At 46.8% G+C, this 13,804-nt stretch overlaps 1 protein-coding gene across 6 annotated transcripts in view; it reads right to left on the minus strand.

Annotated features, from left to right (window-relative positions):
* Window positions 1-13,804, minus strand: part of PIK3CD (phosphatidylinositol-4,5-bisphosphate 3-kinase catalytic subunit delta) — a 45,025-nt gene that overhangs the window by 11,757 nt on the left and 19,464 nt on the right. For 3 of the 6 annotated variants that reach the window (XR_011089479.1, XM_068658584.1, XM_068658581.1), the window contains 13 exons: window positions 12,660-12,823; window positions 11,068-11,296; window positions 10,398-10,627; window positions 9,387-9,566; window positions 8,589-8,738; window positions 8,183-8,272; window positions 6,717-6,938; window positions 3,480-3,576; window positions 2,934-3,064; window positions 1,974-2,033; window positions 1,648-1,815; window positions 800-921; window positions 497-640 (listed from right to left, as the gene is read on the minus strand). Coding sequence is in view for 5 of the 6 variants with exons in the window: in XM_068658584.1 (XP_068514685.1) it covers window positions 497-640; window positions 800-921; window positions 1,648-1,815; window positions 1,974-2,033; window positions 2,934-3,064; window positions 3,480-3,576; window positions 6,717-6,938; window positions 8,183-8,272; window positions 8,589-8,738; window positions 9,387-9,566; window positions 10,398-10,627; window positions 11,068-11,296; window positions 12,660-12,800 (1,964 nt within the window). In the remaining variant the exon portion in view is untranslated. Of the gene's footprint in view, window positions 1-496; window positions 641-799; window positions 922-1,647; window positions 1,816-1,973; window positions 2,034-2,933; window positions 3,065-3,479; window positions 3,577-6,716; window positions 6,939-8,182; window positions 8,273-8,588; window positions 8,739-9,386; window positions 9,567-10,397; window positions 10,628-11,067; window positions 11,297-12,659; window positions 12,824-13,150; window positions 13,225-13,804 lie in introns of those variants that run through there. The other 3 variants (XM_068658583.1, XM_068658582.1, XM_068658585.1) reach the window with 2 other exon arrangements.

Raw genomic sequence — 13,804 nt, forward strand, 5'->3', positions numbered from 1 at the left:
TTTCTCAATGACTAAAAGGTTAACCACTCCTTTGAAAAGATTAACTGAGGAGTAAGGACAGGTCAGAGCCTATGGCTCAGAGCTGGCAGGTAGCCAGGGATGTCCAAAGTAAATTTCAACTCCAGGCATGTAGAAATAAATCGGGAAAACAGAGCCTAACCCAAACAAAACTCCTCCCCTCCCTGCCACCTTGGAAAACAAACAAGCAAAACAATCCCAAACCAACCAAAAAATTTCACATCCTCATTCAATAAACCTCATTCAGTCTCAAGTAAAAAGCAGCAGTTCCTGGGGATTTGTAAGCACAAGAAGAAAATCCCATTCATGCTCTAGTGAAAGACACTTAGGTAAAGGCCAGCCCATAGCCTTTACATAAATACCCTGGCGTCCACACATACAGACATCCTTGCTATTTCATTTCGCAGTGCAACGAGGAATCTGGTAAGTGCCAGTCTCACTTTATTACTGAGCAAAAGCCTAGAACATTTGTCCTTACCTGAGATGCCAGAAGAGGAAGTGGCCTATCTTACGGTTGGATAATGCCCTATCCAGCAGGAACTTGGTTAATTCACAGTCTAAGTAGGATTCATACTTGAGCACCTGGACAAGCTGCAGCAGGTACTGGAACAATTCGTTATCTCTGTGGACAGAAAGGCAAAATAAAAGACAACCTCATCTTTACTGCAATGTAGATACAAAAACAATATTGAAAAGACCATCAGCCATGTTCACAGTCCTTATTAGCAAACCTAAACATGTATAGAAAAGGGATCTACATGCCCTAGTGCTGAACACTTACGTCAGCTTCTTTAATGAGTTGATAGCAAAGGAGCCAACATAACGGTCAGGGAAGCTGAAATCCAGCAGCTCCAAGGCATTCAGGACAGGCAGCTCTGGCCAGGTCTGAAGCAGGGAAATCATCTGTAAGGGCAAAAAAAAGAGCAAAAAGGGAACAAGATTTTTAAGTTTTCCCAGGGGAAGGGAATAAGTTTTTTTATCTACTGATAGGAGAGCAGATCCTTTGTGGGGGCAAGGGTAACCCTATATCTCAGTCACTAAAGATATCTCAGAGTCAGCTTGCAGAAACTATGTCAAATACCATTAATCTTAGGGAAAAGCACTGTTCTGTAGCAGAACAATGTAGACTGAAAGGGGATCTTTAGAAGCTCCTATAAAAGCTCTTGAAGTGAGGAGGGATGAACAGCACAGACACCATCCCTCACTGACATCTGAAGTTCTCAGTGCAAGAGATTCACTGACACCTTGTAGCTTGTGACTGGTCTCTGACTATCAATTAAGAATATCCAATCCAAATCCCATTTCTGGCTGTGAAATAAATTATTTTTTCTTGCCTCCAGTTTCTTCCTTTCTAGAGGGAATAAGCACTACTTTGTTGGTCAGTAATGAGCCCAGGATAGCACACAGAGCCAAAGCTCAACTCATTTGGGTACCACTCAGCATACAGAGGTGCTCGCAGCAACTGGGACAGAACAGAACAGAAAATTTTGCTCAGCTGTAGCCAATCCTGCCTGCACAGGGGCACTGCCAAACATCCCTAGTTAAAGTGGTCTCTCAAACATAACAGAGGGATATGGACACTGAAAGATACATTAAATGTGTCCTTACTGCCAGCCCCAGCATCCTCACCTGGGCAACATCTTCATGCTTGTTCCATTTGGTGATGATAAGGAGCTTTGCCAAAGCTTGTGGGTACTGGTCACGGATATCATATCTCATCTTCCACACCAGGTCTTTCTCATGCTCATAGAGCTCAGTGTGGCTCCTCCGCTCCAGTATCTCCTTCAGTTGCAGCTTCTGCTCATGGGAATCACAGAAAAGCATACAGAGGGCTCAGCCTCAACCCAAACGGCTTGCTCAGCTCAGAGAAACCCCACAGGACCCATGACCCAGGTTGGTGAAAAAAGCTGGTTGTGGGCAAGATGGAAACACATGACTTGATCTAAGAAACTCACCTCCTCTGGATCTTCTGGTGCAGTGCGGGGTGGTTCTCCATTCCTGCCCAACTCCAGCAGCTGGAACACAAATACAGAATTCTCATTTCTTAACTCCACCTTGCCATCACTTCAGGCATTTATGCTGCGTTAGAGACCAGTCACTTGCTACCTTTGGAGAAGGGGATCACCCCTCACAGCCCAGGTGTAGGTAATGTACTCAGTGGAATCTCTGCTCAAAGGTTTAGCCCATGGTGCCCCTTCCCCAGTAGGGATGAGAATCGAGGGATGAATTTTTCCTCCAAGAACAGCACAACTGCACACCCACATGGTCCATGTATGGGGCGCTGGGTCACTGAACTCCAGGCTAACACAAGCCACTCCAGGTTCCTACAACTGGCACGTGCTTGCCAAAGAGACAGCACTGCCCAAAGCGCCTTGCATGCTGGCACAATCTGTTAAAGCTTCTGAGCCAGAACGTGCATCACGGATGAGCATCTGTAAATGTCCTTGGCAGAGCAGATCTCCTTCTTTCCTGCAATAGGCACATTTCTTCTTCCACTTTAAAAGTCTGGCCAGTTGCAGTGACAGATGGAAAATTCTCATACCACACAGTATGTTATCATTCAGTGCTGAAAGGGAGGGAGCCATCTCCTTTCACTCATTTCCCCTGATTTCTCTTCTTTCCTATAGAACCCAGTGCCGCCTGCAGTTTAAAGGCAGCTCAGTTAAACCCATTTGCAAACAAATGCTCACGAATGACAGTGTTGTACCTTAGTACTTCCTTTCAGTTTGGAAAACTATTCAACAGTCCAGTAAAGGTTAAGAGAAAAGGTCATTTTTTCAATTAACAATATCCATTCAATTAGTTTGTACCTGGCCTTTGTCAGCAGCCACCCAAGGGACAGTGATATTGCATGCTCCTGCACTAAAAAGCTAGAGCATTTCTGTGCCTCCCTAAAAAGCATCCATGTCCCCTACCTGCTCAAATGACGGGTAATACACAGGATGCGATGCAACGCTGGGGAAGCAGATGACCAAGGATGCTGCACTTTCCGTGTTGGGGTTGCACTGTACTGTGCCCATGGGGTTCAGAAGTTCGCCTTTCTCATCTGAAAAGCAAAGTACATAACCTATAAATCCTAATCTGCTGTAGCTTTGGTCCAGAAAGCAGAGCACAGAATTGCTTCCAGCTCTGTCAGTGGTCATTGCACGGCCCTGAGCAGGTCACTTCATTTTCCTGACCTCTCACGACCAAAATATACATGGTATCTGTAGGACAGCAGCAACCTTTTATGTCATGTGTGCAATGCCAGGTAAAACAAGGCCTTCATTTCAGCAGGGCTGTAGGTCCCATCACAGTACAGAGAAGTAACAGTACTGGGACTGCTAGCACAGAGCTCCTGCAGCATCAGTACATCCTTCCTACAACCCCTTGGAAAGCAATGGAGAATGCAGGGCAGGCCCCATTTCTGTGGTGGGGGCTAAAGACACAGAAAAACACGGTAGCTCTAGCTCCTGACATACCTGGAAAGGAGGACCACATGTGCAAGCAGCACTCCCCCGTTTTCAGCTGGTCCTTATAGTCGAAGAGCATGACATTCACCCAGGCGATGGGGCAGTCCTGGAAAGCAAAGAAAGAAACTTATCAGGGTGCTCTAATTGCAAAAGCTGAGGGAAGGGAAGAGCAGAACAAGAAAGAGATATCCCTATGCAAAGCAAATCCCTCACAACAGCCAGGGATAAAAAAATTACACCATCTCCTCAATTTCTTCCAAGTCTGCAAATTGCTGCACAGAATGCTGCAGGCAGGTAGTTTTCCATTGCAGAGTACACAGGCATCCCCTCAAAGAGCTGCTGGAAAGAATTCACCACCCCAAGTGGCGATGCCTGCTGCCTACCTTTTAAGTTCTCCTAAAATTAGAGGATAAGAGAGCATCAAATTCAGATATTTACTAAAACCTAGGGGTCTTTTTTGTTGTGCTGAATGGCACCAAAAGAAATGAAATGGCACCACAAATATGTCTAAAGCTTCATCACTCAATATTTTGCAGAGCCAAAGATTCTCTAAGTGTCCAGTAAGGCCTCACAACTCTAAACTCAATGATATTTGAAGGAGCTGACTTATACCCTTCCTATATTTCACAGCTTGAGGGGAGACCAAAGAGCCTCAATTTAGAAACAGGGAAGAGACGGTTAACACAACCTGGGAAAACGATGCAGAATGCTAAGTGTGTCTGATAATGGGAAGAAAAGGCTGAAACCCTTTGTACAGTAATGAATGCTGTCAGTCTATAGATGACAAACTTTACCTTATCAATCCCAACAACAGCAGCATCAAAAAAAATAATAAATCCCAAAAGCCTAAACTCAACCCAGTTACACAAGTCAGTCTCATTTCGAGGGTGAAGGATTCCAGCAAGTAAAGTGTCTGGGACATGGTCAGGAAAGAAAATCCATCTCCATGCTCCAACCCAGTTCCCCGCCACTAGAATGGACAGGCATATCCCATAAGTGACCTAAGATTTCCTGTGCTCGGGTTCCCCGAATGGAACAGTTGACTTCATTTAACAGTTTCAGCAAAACCAGTATTTCACCCAGCTGCTCAGAAAACAACAAGGTTTAAGTGAACACCGGCACAGAGACTGACTTACAAAGAGGCTGCAAGGCAAAATTCTGGTGAGATAACCCGCAAACTGCGTAATACTGAAAGGGATCCCCACCGAGGCATTTTCCTGTTCCACTGACACATTCTAGAGAATATCTCTCTAGATCTCTCCAGAAGAGACACTGAAAGGCTTGGTGGATGTAGCAAAGTCAGCATTTTTCCCTATTGCAGCTAAATGAATCACTTCCAAGTGGCCTCTCACAAACCTTGGTGTTGATTTGATTAGACTCAGCACCTTCAGGAAGATCTTATTTGAGACAGCAGCTTTCAGACCGGAGGGAAAAGCCAAACACAACATCACCACCAGCAATAACCTTTTCTAACAGACTAAATGACATCAAGTGCCTGCCAGAACCCTAGGCAAGACTTTTGGTGGATAAAGTCCAGCAGAGCAACGATTCAGCATCTCGAGGACAGAAATATCTCCTGCATGACTTACAGAAACACCAAAAGCCAACCAGTGACATTAACACTCTGAGTCATCCCAGCCAGGCTGCAGGCTCGCCTGTTTTTGTGGTCATAAATGATTTCGATCTGCTCTGGACAGTCCACACAGACAAACAACAAGCATGTAGCTAACCTCTGAGTACTGTGAGCAAAAAGGCAATTAATCTAATAAAAAATCAGGGTGCACTCTGAGTGGCACCTCCAGTTGCCAATCATTTCAAATGATTTTCAATCAGAGCTGCAGCCTGAACACGAGAACAACTCCCTTCCTACAAAGCTCAGCTCCAGCAAATACACATTAAAAGCTCACCTGAATGCAACCACTTTTCCTCATGACCAGAGCACACACGAACAACTCAGCTAACTGCACCGGTTTTGTTTTATCAGTCAGAACAGCAAAATTTCCTTCTGACTGCTTCAAAACTGAAAATTGTTCCTGTGTGACCACAAAAACACAGACTGTGGATGAATCAGATATTCTGTTCAAGAAAAGCCTCCAGCAAGAGTTGGAGTTCTGCAATTCTTAAGTAAAAAAAAAAACCAACAACAAACAATACAAAGGTTGGTCCCAGTCTTGGCCTCAAAATGTTTCCAGCCTAAAGTCTCCAACCTGAAAGCTGGTCCATTAGGACTCCTGGGTTGTCTGTTGCTCCCCAGATATTAATGCACTGTAACCCCAAGAGCCCTATTGATGTCAACTCGACAAAGCTCAGCAAACCTCCCAGCAGTGAAGAGGAGCTGGCAGAACTGAGACTTAATAAAATCTTCTGTGATCACATTTGTCAGTCCCTCATTTCTCTGTACTCTAGTCAAGGTGACATGACTAATTCTCCGTTTAAAGCATGGTGACAGTGCTTTTATGGCTGCAAAAAATCATTTACAGAGGAACAGATGCATTTTCTGCTCACAAAGAAAAGCCCTTGCATGCGAAGAGCTAGAGGCATCATGCTTACTTAAGTTAAAACACCGGGAAACCAATAATTCAATTACAGACTGCACTTAGATCTACTCCTAGTTACTGAATTATTGTTATTAATGGGTTAGAAGTTTTGAAATGGAGGCGAGGAAAATGACAAATATCACTACCTTTCTGATTCAGAAGCTCAAACCAAGAGCTTCCAAAGTGATTTGACACTTTCCATCCTCAATTTGCAGCATTTGAACAATAACCCCAAAGGACCTGCACTTTCATCTTATCTCACGTAGAGCTTTGCTACAACCAGTGTTTACATTCCTCATTTTCTTCCCTGTTCTTGGCTGTTACTTTGCTCCTTGGGCTTGCACAAAAGAGCTTACTAGAAAGAAGATGCAGCACAGAAGATGGTTTTAACCTCAACTATGAAACAAGGAAGTTGCGGAACAGCAAAACGGAGAAACTAACACAAATTATTCCTTTTGGTATGTGTTCAGATGCTGGGCATGTTTCTTAATAGTCTTTCTGGAGAAGAAATTACAGTTAAAACATCCTTTCCTTCCTACAGGCAGCCACTCCTCAGTTTCCTGTTCCTGTTGAGGAAGTTACTGGCGGTCATTCTCTAAGCTCATTTATTAACAAAGCCATCAGAAAGCAAAGGGCATTCGGCTCAGACTGGTGTCCCGTGCCCTCCAGCCCGGCAAGCCTGGCTCAGTCCTGTGCTGGCTTTACTTACAGCTTTCTTGGACTTCTTCTTGGTGGAGCGTGCCTTCTTCGCCTTCTCAATGACAGCATAGAGGGCAAAACAGAGCCGTGCCATGCGGGGAAGATCACAGATGTTGATATCAAAATCCAGCCTTTGCTTCCACACTGGCTCTGAGCACACGTTCACTTCAGAGCTTGACACCATTTTGCACAGCATCTCATTGCCGTGAAAGAGACCTGCCTGCACCACCAGCTGAGGGGAGAAGAAGTAAGAGAATACCGTGAGTCCACGGGGATTTGACCCGTTCACAAAAGACCCATGACTAGAAGAGGAACGGGACAGGGAGTCCAATCCTGTGAATAGGATGCCCTACTCCTTTCCTCTTGCATCCCCTAACCTCCAGCTTTACGCAGCTGCAGGAAGGGCACTGTTACCCTTTTACTTCATGCAGACTTGCAAGAGCTGCTTAATCATTGCAAAATGCTTGGGTAACCCATTGGCAAGGGTATTGCAGGTTCCATCCTGTGAAGCCACGCAATATAAATACTCACCAAACCTTGCCCACTGAGGTGCTACAAAACCTCAGCAACCTGTCACACTGAAAAAGCAGGGCAGACCCCGAGAGCTGAGCCAGTGCTTAGGCCAAAGAGGGAGCACATCAACATTGCAGGAGAGGGCACATGCAAACACTGGGTGCCAGAGCAGGCCTGCAGTGCAGTGCCAGCTGTGAGCTGTCTCTGGGTGCACATCTGTCTGCAAAACTGCTCTGCTCCTGCAGCCTGCCAGGTCACTGTACAGCTGGCAGGCCAAGCTCATGCCCAGCTTTACCTCGTTACAGCATTGCTGGCTAGTCTGAATCACAGGAGACTCCCCAGGAGAAGCTCCTTGCAAACGATGGGGCACTGGACAGAAGACATAACTATTTCATTGCCTGTTTCTTTATAAAGCTTTGCCCTGCAGAACATGTATACATGATATATTATTGCCCTGGTTCCTTCCTCTCCGAAAGGGTAGCCATTCCCCTTCACATTCACTTGCTCCCTCTTCACAGCAAGCACCTTGCAAATCCCAGGGCTTGGCTGCATCATGCTTTCTGTCTCAACTTTACCAGTCACCACATCTCCCATTGTTCTCTCTTCTCAGAGCTGAATTTCCCCTCCTCTGCCTTCTGCAGACTTCCCTGCCCCTCCACACCTCTGTCAAGCAGCATCACTGCAGGGGAGCAGCACTGCCTGCTACTCAGAAGCTCTTGTAGAGGAGTGTTTCTAAGAACGCCTTGCTCCGCTGCTGTGCTGCTGGTTAGCAAGTTGCCTTCCCCTTCCTGTTGTGCTGCAGCTCAGAAGCTGCCCCAGGGCTGAATGAAGCATGATGAGGATCACATGAGATCGAGCGATCAGCCCCTGCTTTCCTCACCACACACAAACAAGACCGATGCAACCAGGAAAGCAAGAAAGCCAAAACACAAAACCAAAACCCCAGACTGAGCCGGTACCTACCTTCATTCTCTCATCTGCATTGACCTTGCTGCCTTGCACCAGCTCAATGTAGAAAGGCTGCTCTAAGGACCAGAGAGAACCGTAGTTTGGCTAGAAAGAAGAAAGGGTTCAGATCAGAAATAGATGCAACAAAGACTTCTCAAGCTATGGCAAGATATCATCACTCATCACACACTTTTTGCCCCAAGAGAAAAGAGCGTGACGCTGCAGGTGGGCAGCATGAAGACTGTGACAACTCGGGCAGCTGTGGAGGGAGCTGGAAGGTTGATTGGAAACCCCCAGCTCATGGACCCTGGGGAATAACCTGCCCCAGGAGTGGCAGGAAAAACCAGCTGCTGTTCCAAGACCGTATCAGTATCTCCATGTGAGTTCAGGGTGAGCTGGTGGGGTCACTGTGCCCTTTTACCTTTTTCTTGGGGAGCGGGGGAGGCTTTGGAGACATCTTTGGGGTGTTGGCAATGCAGTTGATTTGCTCATCTCTCATAGCAATGATAGTGGACGAGTGTACCATGGTCAGGTGGGGTGTTAGGCCTCGGTGCAGGCAGCTGCGAATATACTGCAAAGATGGAAGAGTCAGCACAGATGAAACAGAGCCAGGCAGGCACGAGCAGTCAAGCAAATCAGAACTGCCCAAAGCAGAAACAGGTGGAAAGAAAATATGGAAAGGACACAGCAACAATCAAAAATTCAGTTTTATTTTATCTCCTGTTGCTTTTTAATCCAGCATCTCCCTGGACTCACACTGCCAGAGCCAAAAATGTGACATGCCTTATAACCAGCATTACAGCAACAGACTCATATGGCTGCATTAAGGGAAACTGCTGAGGAGGATTCAGCACTCCCAGCTCCAGTTTGCCCTGTCAGGATATGCAGGATAGGGGATTATACTTGCCCTAATTCCAGGAAGAAAACCTGCAGCCCACCGTGCAAGCAAGCAGACATTTCCAGAACTATAATCTATAAATGCATTTACACTGCACTTGCTACCCAGGGACAAGCTAGATCACCAGCCCCCAAAACCATAAGGACCTGTCAGGTTGCTAGAAGTACCCCGGGCCCCAAGCAGCACCTGGGTCCTGCCATCAACATGCTGCATTCCTGCAAGCAGCAACATCTCCTTGATGGAGGACATGTCTCAACCCTCTCTCCCAGCTAGAGGGCAAAGGGGAACAGACTCACTGATAAAGGAAGACAAAAGGCTCACCTGGAACTGGTACAGGGGGTAGTTTCCATACAGATATTCATACTTCCCGTTCACCTGCAGGGTATAGTCCTCCGGGCTCTCCATTGTCTCATGGCGGAAGACAGTAGCCTGCTTCTTGATAGCATAGCTCATTAACGTGATGGGGAACTCATCTGGGGCGATCTGGAAAGTGAAGCTCTCCTGCAATCCCAACAACATAGCACAGACTGTCAAATACCAGCGAGGGGCTGAAATCAGCACAAGAAGCAGCAAGAGCTCAGCAGGGAGGTAACAGCATTCCTGTTGCTGACAATGAAGGGAAGGATAGGGAGGCACCCTATCCCCCCCCACAAACACATTAGCAAATAAGTAGGGATGTTTGCCAAACTGGGCAGAAACGTGTTTCAGCAATGCAAGCACAGGGCTCGAAATGGAGAACTTCAAGTCCAGTGTAAGCACTATCACCAGCACATGTGGGTGCTGTGCTAGCCATTAAAAATCTCGGTACTGTCATCAAGGCAGATGGTGCCTGGGGTCGTCATGCTCAAACACACTGCTCCCAAAGGCCATTCTCCCCTGGGGGTGGCACAACATGCAAAACTCACGTTAATTAAGGGTAGCAGGCAAGAACAGGGGCCATGGGCAGCACAGATCAATGTCTGCGAGCAGCATATGCCGAGCATGAGCTGACCAGACTCTTGGGCTTCAAAAGGAAAGGCATACACTGGGGTCTGTGCTTCTCTCCCACCCATAAACAAAAAGCTTTCCACCACGTGTGCATGCAGCAACCTCAGCTACCAGCTAACCAGTACACCCAACGCATGGTCAGGAAGGGGAACAGCTCCTTGGTTGGAGGTGCAAGAATCCCTCCCAACCATCTCCACAGGCAATGGAATCTGGAGGATGAAGATGAACACTGAGCACATGGGAACACTGTGCACGTACACATTATTCCGTCTCCAAACACCCAAAGGTACCCAAAGGGAAAGCACAAACAAGCTAAACATCGTCACAGAAAAAATTGTGCTTTACCCCACCAGACTGAAACTTGACGTTGACAAAAATGTTCTTGGTGGGGGTGTGCAGGAGTCCAGTCCCAAAGCCTTTGGCCATGGGCTCCAGCTGCAAGGGAAAGTTGTACTCCATCCAAGCTGCCCAGCTGAGCTGCTGCCGCTTTGCTGCTCTCTCCTCACAGAACTGGCACATTTTGGTGCGGAAATCATTCACCTCTGGATCCTGCATGGAATCAAACTCATGCAAACCTACATGCAGAGGAAGAGAGAAAGATAAAATAAGCACCTGCACCCAACAGGGGCAATCACCCTTTGGTAATCAAGTGTCTGAGAAACAATCTTCCTAAACACATGTTCAATATTTGGCCAAAAGCAGAAGAGTTAGCCAAGCTACTAATAATTGCTTATTTCCTCTGCAGAATTGCATAGAGTAAATAAGTAATTACTATGGCAGAGTAACGATGCAATTACTATGCCCCTCTGCCAGCAGGGAAGATCACCCTTCTTCTTGGGTTCCCACATAGACTGTTCCCTTTCTGGATCCACTACAGACCAATGCTGCTTATTTCATCTACCATCTCAGCAGGTTCCACTGTTATTCCATGCTTAGGAACGCTGTCTGGGACGGAGGCACATATCACCAACAGCCCTACCACGCTCCTGGTGAGACCCATGGTGGGGGAACTGACCTTTCCCAATGAGCAGGCTGATTTGGGAGTTAATAAGCTTCTTGACTCTGTCGCCTTCTCGAGCCACGAGCCGCAGTACTGGTAGGAAGGGCTGGATGTCACAAAGCCGCCGCTGCTCATCCTCCAGCTCTTGCTGCTCGGCTGTCTGGTTGATGCACGTGAAGACGTAGGCCTCGGGGTCACTGAGCATGTGGTAGAGCGGCTCATACTGAGCGTGCTTCCACACCACCTGGGACAGAACGACAGCGGGGTGAAACTACTGCTGCTCCGCCAGAACCTCATCTTCCTCCTTCTGCCACCCCACAACCTCCCTCTCCCAAACCTCTCATAGCATTCCTGCACTCACAGGCTGCTTGTCAGCCAAGTGGGAGGGCTCCAAATCTTGCTGAACCGTGGGCAGATTTATTTGTAAGTGCCTTGAACTGGCCTCCTTTTTTTTGTGCTTGCTATGTGCTCCAGGCACAGTCAATCTCCTGACCTTGGTATTCAAATAACCCTCACCTGGATAACTCACAGCAAGTATCTGCTGACTGCTAGCCTGGTGAAATGAGAAATGACTCCCACTGGAAGGAAAAGTGGATTAAGTAAATTGCCCCCAGTAACATCAAATCTGTGACAGAGCCAAGCATTTCCCAAAGTCTTCTGAACTCTATCCAGTTCTCCAAGCCTCTTTGCTCCCAGCAGACAACACTTCCACGTGTCTGTTCATATTCCACTCCTTTACTCTCTTCCTAAGCACCTGCTAGTAGGACAAACAGCTCTGCAGTCAATGGGCCTCCAGTCTGACCCAGCATGCCTACTGGTTGTAAAACACAGACCTGGAACGTAGCAGCTGGAACCAATCGGCTCCACTCGCCCTTTTTTTAATTTGACCTGAAAACTGCAGTATGAGAAAGCTTGGAATAATCTGGCACTGTGCTTCTGTCCCTTGTGATCTGTGACTCATCTAGGCCAGGTTGCTGCTGCAGAGAAAACCTTTTCCATTCTGTTTTCCTTCACTCTCCCCTACCCCTCCTCCTGCCCAGGGAAACAAGAAAGTACCGTGCCTTTTACACACGGTTTCACTGCAGCATTTTATTTCTCAAGTGGAATTCTCTCTATCACTTCTCAACTTTCACTGTTCAGTTTCTGTCAGGCAAGAGATGGCTGTGCTGACATCCTGAACACTTGGAGTCAGTCCAGCATTTGTATTTGACTATTTGGGGTGACTTCTCCTTGCATCTGCATACATGAGAGCATTCATAATGAAAAAGCCAGTGTGGGGACTGGACGGCTCAGGGAAGCACTGATCGAACATGCAGACCACGAGCCCTGTGTCACCGCTGTGAATCTGCCCTCATTCCACAGTTACTCAAAAACTGATTCTTGTCTCAGGGTTGGAGAATTGCCCGGTGAATTAAGCCCAGCACCGCTGGCACCAGCACCAGCAGCCTCAGCAGCTAGACAAACATTTAGGATTGTGGAGACTGTCACAAGGAACAACAAGGAAGAAACCCAAGTCAGGCTGAGACCAAAAACATTTCCCCAGGTGTTCCCAAGAACAGACTCCTTGTTCCAGGAGACTGCAGACAGGACTGGAACAAGGCTGTTACCTGCTTGATGGTGCCCAAGCTGGCATTGCAGGACACAGAGAGGTTCAAGTATATGCCTGTGGGCAGCAGAAAGTCCACCTGGATGTTCTGGTTTTCCCCCTTGGACCAGAATTCCATAGGGCAGTAAATGCCCGGGGGCATCCTGCTCACTTCTTAGCTACAACCTGCAAGAAAAGAGAAAAATGTTGCTGTTCAGTACATAATATCTTCTAAGGGCACAACTCCAGTCTGTGCTGGGCTCTGTACAAATTTAGTGTGCAAAAGGACCTAAAGAAAGGAATATCTGCATAGCTCAGGAAAATTAGCACCTTAGTCAAATTTCCAGTCCAGTGCCTTTAAACCACAGGGATATTCTTGCTATATTATTGCTTCTATTTCAACACAACCCTTTCTTAATCTCTTTTAAACACCTCTGACAAAGAAACTGAAGAACTATCTTCCCAATAGCTCATTTTCCAACCAAACCATCAACAGAAACAATGAGTCCCTACCCCTGGCTTTGAAAGGTAATCCTCAGGCCACATGCTCCAAGCTCCATTTTGTTTTTCCAGAGCTCAGTTCCAGTCTGCAGAGGGAGAAAGAGGTGTTGCTCGTTCTGAGTACACACACATTTTTTAAACAAAAAATAACAATACTTCACTGCATAGTCCCCACCCTGGTAAAAGGAAAGGGAAAATGAAAGCTAAGGCTGAAGCACTCAGAATTAGTTAACTCCATTTGCATCCCTTCGCCTTGCATTTTCAGGTGTAAACACAGGATAAATGTGCACAAAACACCAAAAACAAGAGGCATTTAGCAGAGGGCCATCATATGGTTTCCTTCATAAAGACACAGTCTCAAAGTCAGAGAAACCCTCAAGCTTCATTCATTTGCCTATGAACAAAACACTGCAGCAGAATAAAATCCTAGCTTCCTCCAGAGGTGACAGGCAGCCAGTCTGACTCTGCTGGTTCTAAATTTGTCCCTGAACATGCCCTGAGCAATTCTGCCAGTGTCACTTATCCTCGGTCCATGATGCCAATACAAAATTTGCTTCACAACTTAAAACACAGCTCTGTAGCTGTCAGATGTGTACAAACTTAGAGAGAAATGGAGCAGCACGCTGCTGAAGATTTGGGTCTCCCGAATTACTGCTGGCAGCCCTG

The sequence above is a fragment of the Anas acuta genome, chromosome 22 (genome assembly GCF_963932015.1).
Source record: "Anas acuta chromosome 22, bAnaAcu1.1, whole genome shotgun sequence".
NCBI classification, from domain to species: Eukaryota; Metazoa; Chordata; class Aves; order Anseriformes; family Anatidae; genus Anas; species Anas acuta.